Raw genomic sequence first — 14100 nt, 5'->3', positions numbered from 1 at the left:
TTAAGAAGAATTTTAAATCCCGTACTTCAGTTTCTTTTTGTCAGCTCTGAGGTTAAATATACACACATTGTAAATATTTCTGGCATAACTTTATATGCATCATAATGTATGCCAAACTGTGTCCTTTGGATTATTTCTAGCAGTGACCACCTCATTAATCCAGTGTCTCTTTTCAAATCCTTCAGTGCTGGGGATGGTGTCAGAAGGGAGTATGAGCTTAACATAAAGTAAGGGAGATTTGGCCAGGCATCTTCAGCCACAACTAGGGAAGATGTGTCTTGGATTCCACCAGGACACCCCAGGACTCTGATATGCAGTACTAATAAATCTGCAGTAGGGCTGAGACACTGCACGAGCTTTCTGTAAGCATCAGTGGCCACCTTACCTTAGATCCAAAGTAACAATGCAGAAAACAGCAAAGGCTTTGTTCAGGGATGACCATCTAAATGCAATGTCAGGATGAGAAAAGATATTACGTGGACTTAGAAGGTTTCACTGGAGCAAAGGTGTTGCTTGTGTTGAGAGTATTCCATTTAGGAAGGCAAGTTACTTTCTGCCAGCTGGCATTTTCCAACACTTTCTTTAATCAAAGCATGACCAAATTTGCTGTTACATGAAGCCTAAAGCATATTGTGTAGGGAAATACTGCACTTAATGAAGTGCTGGTAGTTATATCTGGAAACATCTAAGGAAAGTGTAACTGTTTGAGGTCTAGAATCCATTAGTCATGGTTTAACCCCAGCTGGCAACTAAGCACCACACCACCTCTCATGCACTCACGCCCTGCAGGATGTGGGCGAGAACTGGAAGAGGAAATGTGGGAAAACTCATGGGCTGAGATAAAGACATTTAAATAAGTAAAGGAAAAGCCATGCACACAAGCAAAGCAAAAGAAGGAACTCATTCACCCCTTTCCATGTGCAGGCAGGTGTTCAGCCATCTCCAGGAAAGCTGGGCTCCATCATGCCTAATGGTGACTTGGGAAGACAAACACCATCATTGCAAATGTTCCCTTCCCTTCCTCCTTCTTCCCCCAGCGTTATAGACTGAGCATGATGCCATATGGTCTGGAATATGTGGTCAGTGGGGGACAGCTGTCCCAACCATGTCCTCTCCCAGTTCCTTGTGTACCCCCAGCCTCCTGTGTGGCAGGATACAGTAAGAAGGACAAAAGGCCTTGATTCTGGGCAAGCCCTGTGCAGCAACAACCAAAACATCCTGGTGTTCTCCTCTCCAGCACAAAACCAAAATGTAGCCCCATAGCACCTACTATGAAGATAAACTCTGCCCCAGCCAAAACCAGCACACCATTGCTGATTTCAAAGATTTAATTTCAAACCTATTTACATAACAAAACAACCCAGTTGTGTTTTGTGCTCTCTTCACTAAGTAAAAAGAAAATTTGGTCTCTGAACTGCGGATTTTACAAAGATTGTCTGTGTGTTGACAGAAGAAAACCCTCAAATGAGCAAAATGTGAGATTTTATGTAGAGCAAAGCCTTTATGACAGCTTGTTGTACTATGGAACTTTGTGGCTTTCACCTTTTGTACCTTAAAAGGTACAAAAGTCTGTAGGCATTTCCTTTCAGACATTGTTTTCTGAACACAAGCAGAGTGTTTTTCTGTGGCCAGATATTCAGGACAGGAGTTAAGGGGTAGATCCACATGCAGATGTTTCTCCCATGCGAGCGACAGCATGAGGTTTTGATATTGGTTAGTGGCCCTGCTGCAGACACCATCCCCCAAATCCCCAGCAATAAGGCAGCCGCATGGCTTAGGGGATTGGTAATCGGATACCTCACCTCCAGGTCATCATAGGTCTCTGGTTCAAGAGCAACAAGGCTTTGTAATGACCTAAATGCCAATGCATATTTATTTGGAGTCATACATGGAGAAGTGAACATATGAGTTCTGTGTGACAAGCAGTGGATGTCCAATACAAACATTGTGACGGTTGCCAGCCTGTTGGAAACATTTGAATGACTGAATATCAGTCTAACAGAGATTGATTAATTCCCTAATAACAGTATTGGGGTTTGTTTTAATACTGCCTGTATAGTAAAAGCATTATGGTTTATATATGTATATTTATATACTATGTATTTCTTTTACTTTTATATATACTTATATTTTGTAACTGAGTGGGACTAAAGCCTGTGTTTAACCCTCCCTTTTTTTCTCTCCAGGTTGTAAAAGACTTTAAAAAGTGGTTTTGAATATTACTGGAGGCAATCCAAAGCCAAATTTAATTTGAATTTTCTGTCTTAGCTGATACAAATTCAACAAGAGTGAAAATACATTTTGTAGGTCTTCTTAGGCACTTTACTACATAGGAGGAACTGTAAGTTCAGAATTTGAAACTTCAGCACATCCTTAGTGAGGATACAACTGAAATAAAACTACTTCCAAGGTCAGTTTTAACCTAATACTTGGGGGTCAGCCTGCATGGCCTGTGCGTGAGGAGAAAAAAGGCAGATGATGCTGGCTGTTGAGGAATCAGGGCAGGCAGGTATAATGGGCAAACAGGAACACGACGCCTTCTCCAAGCTGCTGTCATTGGTGGTCCTGGCTGGCATGGACACCTGTCCATTGGCCCCTGCTGCCTCCCAGTGGGCATCAGCTACTTCTCCTTCGGGATAAAACCCAGGGCGGGTTAAAATCCCTGCTACAGAAGCCTGGTAAAGAGCTGAGAGGATGGCACATTGCAGCAGGTAATCAGGAATGACAAGGTAGCAGCCTTAAGCCAGGCTTGCCTTAGACACTTCCCATCGGATGGCTAGTGGGGCAGTTCACTGACAGCAGGACTTCGGGTATCTAAAACCAAAACGACAAAGCCCCTGATCATTTTCCAAGGGTGTGGCCCTGTGAAATCACAGATGCGTGGTTTACCTTTGCCTATGGCTGCGTGGACAGCACATATCTCCGTATGAAAAAAACCACACACCCAAATCCGGTTTTGGCAGGCAGCCTTACAAAAGTGAGTTCTCATCATATCAAGTCTGTCCCCACCACTCTCAGCTCGGAGCAGCAGAGCAGTGTCACATCCCATCCCATGGCTGTACCCTCCATGCAGGACTATAAGTAACTTTTTTTTTTCTTCTCACTTTTCTTGAGTGTGCTGAGAGCAACAGCACAGGACATTAAAAAGAGATGCCAAAAATGAAGAATGAAACAACATTAGGAAAGAGCACGGTTTGCTGCAGTAAGGTCTCCACTAGGGAGTGAAGGAAGAGTTGGGGAGATGCTTTTATACTTATTTGACAGACTACCAACCTTCACAGTTTACAGCCCCAGCTTTTCTTTCTGGGCTCAGCAAGCCAGAGGATCTGTTCAGAGCTGGGCACCTCAACTCTGTGTTTCCCATCAAAAAAACCCTAACAGTCCCTCCGAGCCCTGTGCAGATGTTGTTACCTACCTGAAAACAGTCACCTAAATCTTTGTGTTGGGATATTTGTGTGGTTGCTGCAACAGCAGACAGGGAGGGGGCTCTGGGGAGTCCAGTTCTGTGCTCCTGTGGAAGTCAGGGCTGTGCAAACACACACAAGATTGTAAGGATTAGAGCTGTTGCTCATGTCTTAAACACTGAATTTGTCTACTTCTCATACCTTGATCTTACAGAATGGGGAAGAAAAAAAAAAAAAGACACCACACAGTGCTATAGCACAAGTTATATGAATAAATAAAGACTTCTGTGTCTAGGTGTGTCCAACTACAAAGGTCACTTAGGTGTGGGCGTTTTTTCCTTCAGAGTTATCCTGTTCAAGGTGTAATATCCTGTTTCGTTTCTGCAGGTCTTATCATTGAAAGTTAATGTTCAAAATCCACAGATCTGATACTCTCCCAGTGCACATAAGAAACAGAACGGAAAACCATTGGAGCAAGGGGATAGTACTGAATACACAGAAGAGACAAAAGTAGTATTACTGGAGTATTATTGGAAGTATTGGTTTTGCATCACTCTGGTTTTTTGAGAGCTTACATTACCAGGTTTCTGTGTGTGTGCACGTGTGACACTGCTCCAAAGGAGGAAACAGCACACCTAACTTTTAGTGCAGAAAATTAGTAACAAAATAACACACGAGTTGTGGGGGCTGACAGCATCTTTGTAATCTTGTACTTAATCTGCCATCCCCAAGAAAAATCTGTTGCTTTTCCAGTTCTACTTCACCCAGGCTGCACACAAGAATTAATGGGCCAGCCTGTATATGAATTAACAACAATTAACGCCTATATATGACAACAAGCCCTGAAGTTAAACGTTTGCACCTTCATTTTTACAAATCGGTGCCTAAGCAGCACCCAACCAATGGGGGAATCCCAGACCGCATTGGAGGTGTCCCCAAACCGCCCTGGAGGTGTCCTGGTGCTCCCCCTTCCCCGGGGGGCTGCAGGCGGTGCGGAGCAGGTGCAGGGGAGCGCACCCGGGCAGGGGCAGGACCTGGGGGCAGGGGCAGGAGCCGGGGCAGGAGGCAGGGGCAGGGGCAGGGGCAGGGGGCAGGGGCAGGGGTAGGGGCAGGGGCAGGGGCAGGGGGCAGGGGCAGGAATAGGAGGCGGCGGGGCCCGGCGAGGCGCTCCCGGCGCGGTTGGGGCGGCCACGTGTAGCCGCGGCCCCCGGCGGCACTTCCTGCTCCGCATCGCCCCGGCGGGGAGCCCAGCCCGCACCTACCGGGGCGGCGCGGGGAGGGGGAATAAAACAGGGGGGGAAAAAAAGAGAAAAAAAAAAAAAAAAAAGAAAGTTTGTAGGCGCGGCGGCGGCGGCTGGAGAGAGGACAGGCTCCGGGGGAGGCGGGGGCGGGGGCCGGGAGGGAGGGAGGCGGGGGGCGGCCGGAGCCCGGCGCGGCGGCGGCGGCGGGAGGCAGAGGGCGGGCGGGAGGATGCGGCTGAAGCTGGGCTTCCTGCTGCGCGCCGTGCTGCTGGCGGGCAGCTTCTTGGGGCTGCTGCTGCTCTGGTCCTCGCTGTCGCCCCGCGCCGAGGAGCCGGCTCTCCCGGGACGGACGCGGGTGAGTGCGGGGCCGGGCGGGGCGGGCCGGGCTGTGACCGGCCGTGGCTGCGGCTGAGGGCGGGCGGGGGGCGGCCCGGGCTGCGGCCTGCCAGCCGTGCAGGCCCGACAGGGGAGCGCGGGGCCGCGGGGCCGCCCCATCCGGCCCCCGGAGCCGCCGAGCCTGCCCTGGGGCTGCCCGCACCGAGGCCCGGGTTCCGAGGAGCTCTGAGGGGCCCGGGGTTCTGAGGGCCCCACCCGGCCCGGGCCCCCCGCTCTGGTGTCCGCCCCGGTGTCCCCCAGGGCCCTGCCCTCCCCTCACCGGGACATCCCCCCCCCCCCCCCCCCCGCCGGTGCCGGGCGCCCCAAACGCGGGGGATCCTCTTCCCTTTGCGGCTTTTCCATCCGTAAATAACCGCGCCGGCCGGTGTCCCCTGCACCAGCGTCCTGCAAAGGTCCCCGGAGCTGAGCAAAGGGCGCAGGTGTTCCCTGGCCAGCTCACCTGGCCTCCCTTTGCTGACCCAAGGGCAGGCTTGGCCGGGGAGAAGCGGCAGATCGGGTGATTTAAGAGCACGGAAAGCCCAAAGCGCTGCATTTCCCCGGGTGGTGGTGCAGGTCTCCCGTGCCGGAATGGTGGGATGTGCACAGGTGATGTGCGGGGTGGGCAGCGCCTCAGCCCACCCAGAAATGCTTCAGGAGCAAATCTGCGCTGTGTCTTGCCATGGCCTCGTATTAGTCCGGTGAAAATAATCTGACCCTTTGACACCAGGGTCTTAGAAGGAGTCAAAGTCATTCTTCTCATTTCACCAGATGTTTTAGAGCTCAGGAACATAACTGGGCTTAAGGAGAGCTGCTTGAACTAAGATTAGCCAAGATTAAAATAATCTTGGTAAAGTCATAAAATTTTCCAGTGATTATCTTAAAAAGGGATCTTTTATTATGTGTTCCCTAATGATCTTGGACTTCTCTAGTGGGCTGCTTTGGACAGTTGTGTCCAAAGGCAAGTGAGTTGACAGAACTCTTGTTTTTGAAAACTGGAAATGACTTTGGGCTCCTTCAGCAGATGCTCTGTCTTCTGAAGCTGCTACAGTGGCTGTATCTTGGCAGTTACTGCTCAGATAATAGGCCATAGCAGGTTTTTTAAAGATAAGCAGTTTATTAAGTGGTGAAGTTTCTGTAATCTGTTCTCCCAGACACAATGTGGGATTTTCTGTGTGTGAAAAAAATCTTCAGGAATTTATTTGTATACCTCTGAAGAAAATGTCAGGCAGTAGACATTTTGTATCAAAACCAGTGAAGTACTTTTCCTGCTCAGGAAAGGACTGTGAGCAGATATTCAAAGTGACAGTCTTGGAGAAAAAAAAAATTGTGGTTGCGTTGCTGTGTAGGGCAGTGATCACCTTCAGATGGTTATTCTAGGGTGAGCACTGAAGTATTGTAGCCCTGGTGTGCTGTATCAGCTTCCTCGGGTGCTGTAATGCATCGTGCTGTCCTTTGCCATGAGCCTAAAGGCTTTTGCTTGGAGACTTTTGAGCTGAACCCTTGTATCCACTTCCACTCCTATGTGAGGTCTAATTCAGAAGTCCTTTTTGTCTGGTTTGTGTACCAGTGAAGGGATTGCAAGAGTTTTTACAGTCCTGCCCCTGATAAAGCAGCATTCTGCCTTGATTACCTGGTGTTGACCTGAGGAGGAAATATCCATGACAACCATCTCAGGAAATAATTCAGTCTTTGTTGAGAATAATACAATTATATTAAGTAAACACTGTCAAAGATGAAATCCAAACAGAGTATCTGATTCATTAGCTGAATTGGCTGTTTACCTGCCCTTGTGATATATATGACAGTAACACATGCTGCTTCATCATTTCCTGAGAACACATTGCTGTTGTTACTAAATTCATGTTTGGGGTTGGAGTGCTGTGCACTTCAGAAGCTGCTCAGGTGAGGGATACGAGTTAAACAATACTGACTGTGTTTCCTACTAGCTGTGCTCTGGCATATCACTGGGAACATGTCCAGAGGTTAGGACCTGCATACCCTGCTTTGTGTGAGGAAAGGCAGAGCTGACCCCCTGAGCTGAGCTATCTTGGAGTGTGCTCCCTGCAGCACCTGGGGACAGCGTGTACCTTTGTACAGCCTCAGTGCAGAGGAGGAAGGAGTTTAATCTTAACTGCTTCTCCGAAATGCAGTGCTGTGCTCTTTGTTCAGTCATGGAAATGTGTGTGTTTGCTCTGTTATCAGTTGCCCAAAAGTTTGTTAAGCTAAAGATGACAGATAAATCTTCTTCCTGTAGAAACACCCTCCTCCCTTTTCTTGTGCTAAAAGCTCTAACCAACAAAAATGAAATTCCTTGTCAGACAGCACCAATTTAAAATAGAATTTAGCTTTTTGAGCTAACTTCAGGCAGTACCCTTTTCCTCTCTGCATTGTAACCCTGGGCACTTTTTAATAACACCAAAGCATTAAAGATGCAAAGATGAAAAGATTTGCTGTGTTGTTCTTTTTTATGTTTATAACCTTCAGTGTTTTCCTGCTCACGGCAGCAGACAATAGGTAATCCAGAGGATCTTTTAGTGTTATAAATATGTACTGTTAAAAAAATATCCTTTCAAATACTGTGTTACCTCTTTTTTTTTACTGATTTAAAAGATTCCAGAGGTCTTTTGGAAAGTAAAAATAATTAATGTATAGAGTTTTCGAAACAAAAATGAAAGTGGAGAAGTGGCTGTTTAGGAAGGAAATGAGAACAAAGTGGTAATAACAGTAACTCAGATAGCTGCAGATAATGCCTTTCTTTCCAATAGAAGGCTTTCACTGACGTGTATGCAGAAGTTGGGAGGACAGAACTGTTCCCTGGGTAACCTCACTTGGAACTTCCTCCAAGAATCCATTTGAGGAAAAAGTGCTTGTGGGAATTGGAGTGAGAGATTAAGCATTCATTTGCATTATCAGAAATATCTAAAGACAATAAACTAACTCTGATCCTTAAGAACTTTCAGTTTCCAATCTAAATCAAATCGAAACACAGAGAACGTATTAAGATCTGTTCTCAGGGTGTTAAGTGCATGTCTGCTTTTGCATAAGTAAGGATAGCTGCTGTCTGATAGTAAGGGTTGCAAGGCTGCCAAATATTTAGGCAGGGACTCTGTTTATGGCTGTGAGAAAAAGTTAGGTAGAATCATTGATTTGGTTACCCTGTTGTGTCTTTTGGATGACTTCTGATACCTCCTGGTCTTCTGGATCGAGGGGTGACAGTTCTGGAGCCAGGAGGAAATGAGTGAGAATCACACAATGACAGAATATGCTGAATGGGAAGGGACCCATCAGGATCATCAATTCCAGCTGCTGGGCCTGCACAGGACACCTCAGGATTCACACCATGTGCCAAAAACACCACTGAGGCCATTCATCCTAACGAGATTGCTGTTGGGATCCCAGCTACAGGATTTGTTGTTCTCCAGCGAGATGTGTTGCTAATAATCAGCCTCAGAGGTACAGCCTTAAAGCTGCTGTTGTTAAGGAGTAGGTAGTACAGCAGGCAGAACCAATGGGCTGAAACAGTAAAGAAAGATTCATTACTGAAAAGTTGAAAGCTTATTTAAAGGAGAAAATGTACTGGAGGTCAGCTTTAACTCTCCAAATCTGACCAATTATAAATGACCCTATTGATTTGGCTAGATGAAGGACAGTAAAGAAGTGTGTCCAGTGTGTTCCTAGGCTCCAGAGGGAGATTAGTAAGGTAGTAAAAGATTTGCCTGACCTTGCACAAGGCAGAAACGTAGTGATGAGACTGCTAAACCCACAAAATAAATTCTGTAGTCTGTCCAGGTCACAGGTGTGATGAGGAGAACTTCCTCAAAATTTGGCACAGGCTGTTTGGCCTTACATCTGGACACCTGGTGCTTCAGCATTACAGTAAATCCAGCATTTCCACAGCCACGACACCTGAGCCACAATGGACTTGTCATATATTGAAGGAATTTAATTTTCTGTGTCTGTAAGCAATGTGATTTTACTGGGATTTTATTTAGGTCTTATTTGTTTATCAATAGTTCTCAGACTTTCTGGACTGTGTTGCCAAGTTCAAACATTACAATTCCCACATGGCCAATAGAAGGTGGAGAATTTTCGATGCGGAGCCAGAAGCTTTAGGGGAAAAAAAGAAAAAAATAAAAGCTGAATGGACATTTTCTGAGCTTTCTGGTAACACCCCTTCTCCCTCACTTTAAGAACTGCTAATATCCTGTATACCTTGGCTTGATTATCGCTGAGATCTTAGTGACAAGTTGCAGACTGAACTTGAAGTGTAATTGTGGTTTAAATTAGATTCTTTGTGTGGAAATCCCAGAGGAAATTGTTCACTTTCCCTTAAGGAGTAAGTGTGCTTGGAACAGAAACTGAGACGCAGGAATTTGCAGTTGCTATCATTACTGGAAGAAAGGCAGGAATTGAAATAAGATGAAAAAGCTGATGTAAAAGGGACAGTGGTGTTCAGTAGTCAAGGGATTAGAGTTTTCTGAACTCGGTAAAAATGTGATGCATGGTGGTACATAAGTGATTAAATGACAAAATAATCTCTCTCAAATTGCGTTGTATAGTTATCTATGCATTGGTCACTTTTTAAACTCGTTCACCTTTCTGTAATTGGGTGACACCAACACAAAGGACACTGCATCAGTTCTGCAGCTCTTGCCTTACCTGAAAGCTGTACACAATCATTCATCACCTGGCTTTGGAAAGCTCTATACAGGTGCAGGGGCAGACATAACCCCACTGCCTTCTACAGTTAGAGCTGTAATAAGTCACTGCTTCTTGTGTGACATTCACCAGAAATCAACACCTTGGCAAACTTTCCGTGCTCAACAAGTTTGGTTTGAAGGCTGTGTGCAGTGAGGTAGTGAGCTTGCCATAGCCAAAGAGTACTGCTGTTGTGGAAAGTAACCATCACTTCTTACAGTAATCCTTTCTGTTGCTAGCAGCAATAATAGGCAAAATGGTTTGAGATATTAAATGATTTTTTTTTTAATATGTGCTTTTATCTAAATTTGCTTTGTAAAAGCTTGTAAAAATCTATCACCCTTGGGAAAGTATAAAAACCCCAATCCCTATCATATTAAAAGCAAAGTCATTTGACAAGTGCTTCCAGTTATGTTGCAGAATCAATGACCACAGAGCAAATAATGTGAAGAAATGGGAAAAAAAGAAAGCCTATATGGTACCTACAGTTTAGTATACATATATAAATTATATTTAAAATTTCTTGAACTCTCTTATCATTTAAAAACCCTTGTATTTAATTAGGTAAAAACTCATTATCTCAAGACTTAATTATGCATATGCCTGCTTCTCTTTAAAGGGCAGTTTTGCACCATTTTTATGTATGTGATAAGATTCCTTTTGTCCTATTTTAGCCCTGAGTGTTACCATTTGTGAATAATGTAAAAGAACAGAACAGCTGAAAAATCAAAGATCTTAAGCTGAGACTGGCATTTGCTTTTCAAGAATCCCATTGCAGGAGAAGAGAGATCTAGTGTATCCAGGGAATGTTTCCTCAGCATAGGATGAAAGGTGACTCTGCACACTTAGACAATGCAACAAAAATGTAGCAGTTGTGTCTATTTTGGGGATCACACAGGTAAAAATATTAATCTGTTGCAGTACTTAATGAATAAACTGTGAGTAACACCACAGAAATTTGGATCAACACCATAGACTGGGTAGGCTGTAATTTGTGGGTTTTTGGGGAAAAAAACAAGTGGTAATGTGTACTGCTTAGGGGCCAAATAGTGGAGCATTGAAAATAGCATGTAATAAAGTCCTCTTAAATAAAATTCTAGATAATAGTTAACTCTCAGTTTTAAGGTAAATATGGATGGCTAAGCTGAAGCAGTAGGAATTCTGATGCTAGTGAATTTTGTTATTGCAAAAGACTCACTGGGTCATCAGGAGGACAGCATTATCCGGAAGCAGATACATAGATTTATCTCCACATGGCCAAGCAACATTCACCTTCCCTAACCCAAGCTCAGCAGAGTTAAAATTGCTTGTATTGAGCTGACGTTCTCTAATCAAAAATGACAGTGCCTTTGTCCTATTTTTGTCAGATATTAAATCAGCATTACGGGAGACTGCCAAATGGAAATAGGGCAGGATAAGCTGTTACATTAATAGGTTTGACTTCTACCTTGGCGGGGGGGTGGGGAGGATGCTTTTTACAGTAACTAGGCCATATAATCTGAGAAGATTTTAAGTCTGGCAACAGTTACATTGAATTGCTAGATTTACTCTGTAAATATGGAAAACAAATGCTTGTTCTGGATGATTAGTTTAAAATTAGCAACATAGAATGACAGAGTATTCTGAGTTGGAAGGATGCACAAGGATGATTGAGTCCAACTCCTGGTCCTGCACAGCACTATCCCAGGGAGTCACACCATGTGCCCCAGAGTGTTGTCCAAACTCTTCTTGAATTGTCAGGCTTGGTGCTATCATCACTTCCCTGGGGAGCCTGTTCTAGTTTCCAGCCACCCTTTGGGTGAAGAACCTTTTCCTGATATCCAACCTAAACCTGCCCTGACACAGCTTCAGGCCATTCCCAAACTTTTGTTTACTATAAAGAGGTGGAAAGGCTAAAAAAATAACACACTCATCTCCTGAAGTAACTGCCAGGAAAAAGCCAGTCTTAATTGACAGCCCTCTGAACCTTTTCCTAATATCCAATCTAAACCTCTTTGACACAGCTTCAGGCCATTCCCTTGGGTCCTGTCCCTGGTCACCACAGAGAAGAGATGAGTCCCTGCACCTCTTCTTTTCCTCACAGGGAAGTTGTAACTGCAGTGAGGTCTCCCCTCAGTCTCTTCTCCAGGCTGAGCAGACCAAGTGACCTCAGCTTTTCCTCATATGGCTTCCCCTCAAGGCTCTTCACCATTTTACAGCTGTCCATTGGATCTTCTTTAATAGTTTAATGTCTTTCTCGTGTTTCAGTGCCCAAAACTGGACACAATATTCAAGGTGAGAGCACCCGAGTGCAGAGCAGAGCAGAGCAGGACAATCCCCTCCCTTGCCCTTACTGTGCCTGATGCTCCCCAGGACAGTGTTATGGAATACACGTAGTGCAGGGAGCTCTGTGCTGCTGCAGTTGGAGCTGCAGCTTGAGCTCTGGGTGGCAGAGGTACCCCAGGCAAGAGGCTGTCAACTTTATTCCTGTGTATAACAAAGAGCCCAGGGACCAGGTGGCACTGGTGGACACAGCAGGAGGCTGTACATACATCCAGGGTTGCCCCACCCAGGTGCTTTTCCAGCTCTGTGATGGATGTTTTCTCCAGATGGATACTGAGAGATGGTATCAAAAGCTTTAGTGAAATCCTAAAAAGTTCCATTGACTGGCTTCCCTTGATCAACTCCTTGGGTTACCTTGTTATGAAAGGAAATCAGATTTGGCAAGCAGGGTTTCCCCTCATGAAGTTGTGCTGGCTGTGACCAATGACTGTGTTGTCTTTCAGGCATTTTCCAAACCCCCCAGAATAACCTCCACAAGTTTACCAGTCACTGCAATGAGACTGACAGGCCTGTAGTTTTTAGGGTCCTCCTTCTTGCCCTTTTTGAAAATTGGAACATTGTTAGCCAACTTCCAGTCAACTGGGATATCTACAGATTCCCAAGACGTTTCAAAAATCACTCAGAGAAGCCTTGTGATGACATTCCCAGGTCTTTAAGTTATTCTTGGATGAGTCCCATCAGGCTCCATAAATTTACATGGATCCAGCTGGAGCAGCAGATTCCTTAGAACTTCAGGGTCAACTGGGAATTTAGCATTTTCACAGCCAGAGTAGTCCGTCATCAGTGTTGAAGACAGAGGCAAAGAAAGCATTAAACATTTCCACCTCATCAGTGTCCCTGACTGTCCTCATCCTGTAATAAGCTGATGTCATTTCTGCACTGCCTTTTGACAATGTATTTTAGAGAAATAATTTTGTTGTCCCCCACAGTTCTGGTCAGCTTCAATTCCAGTTGAGCTCATGCTGGTTGAAAGGCCACCTCCTCCATCAGTTTTCTTTGATACTTTTTGTGAAACAGAGAGAATTTCTCTTGCTTGGTAGTTAGCAACCAGCAGCATCCATATTCTCACAACCAGCACTACTGTTTAGGCTTGGATTTGAGGATTTCTGCCTTCTCACTTGATACAGGTTGTAGAAGAAAATATTAAACTCAGTGAGTTTCTAGAAACTTAAACGGTTTAAGATTGTTCTTTATGGCAGGTTAGGACTTATCAGTTTAATTGTAGCTGCCTCCTCCTCCTCTTTGAAGGAGCTTGTGGGGAAGATATGTGCTTTTGTGGAAAAAAGAGTATTTTATTGTTAATAGCTGTACAAAGATACGGAAGAGAAAGCTGATACTTGTATTCTACCTTGGTTTTTCAAATCAGTGTCCTTATTGTGTTCTCCTTGCTTGGGATCAAAGAATTTTGAAATGTTTGCTTAGTCATTGGAATATCATTTGAATTGGCAGGTCTGAAATTTGAAAAAACCCAAAACGGTGTGAGCTGTTTCTGAAATAGGTTGGTGCTTTCCTTCCAGGTGCATTTTATAGCACAAAATTCCTATTTTCTGAAAATCCATGGATTTCCCATGTGGGAATAAAGTATTTTTCTTAGCAGGCTGCATACAGACATTATTACTGAAACAAAACCGGCTACTTCTGTAATTAAGAGATGATGCTTTAAAAAGAATTGTATTAATCAGGAATTAAGCATGCTTCTCCCTGCATAAGCATGCCTCTTTGCAAGAGAACAAATTGCTCTTTTATTTTTTTCTCTTTATTATAATAACCTAATTGCTTTCTGCTCCGTGGTGGCCTGTACCTCTTTTAAGTTTCTCTTACTGTGTCTTCTTGAATCTCCTCATTCTAATCCTTGAATGTGGTAGCATTTTTTAGTATCGCTCTTGCTTTCCTAGGCTGCAGTGTATTTTCCTTTGATTTCCTTGTGGAGCATTCAGTTGCAAATAGCAGCAGTCAGCAGTGATGTGTGAACCTCTGAGCAGCAGGAGAGAATTGAAGGAAGGTAAAAGGTAAAAACAGTGTATCCCTTTACATGCTGTTTACAGGTGAAAAACTTGCTT

At 44.8% G+C, this 14100-nt stretch overlaps 1 protein-coding gene across 3 annotated transcripts in view; it reads left to right on the top strand.

Moving 5' to 3' along the window:
* The first annotated feature begins 4471 nt into the window (after positions 1 to 4471).
* GALNT7 (polypeptide N-acetylgalactosaminyltransferase 7) overlaps positions 4472 to 14100 on the top strand; it is a 69083-nt gene continuing 59454 nt past the window's right edge. For all 3 annotated transcript variants that reach the window (XM_083860884.1, XM_083860885.1, XM_083860886.1), the window contains exon 1: positions 4472 to 5000. In XM_083860884.1, the coding sequence (XP_083717010.1) occupies positions 4875 to 5000 (126 nt within the window). In that variant the 5' untranslated portion in view covers positions 4472 to 4874. The remainder of the gene's footprint in view (positions 5001 to 14100) is intronic.

This window comes from Zosterops lateralis, assembly GCF_965231275.1.
Source record: "Zosterops lateralis genome assembly, chromosome: 5".
Taxonomy (NCBI): domain Eukaryota; kingdom Metazoa; phylum Chordata; class Aves; order Passeriformes; family Zosteropidae; genus Zosterops; species Zosterops lateralis.
Note: the sequence above shows the minus strand (reverse complement) of the source record. Positions and strands in the feature narration are given on the sequence as shown.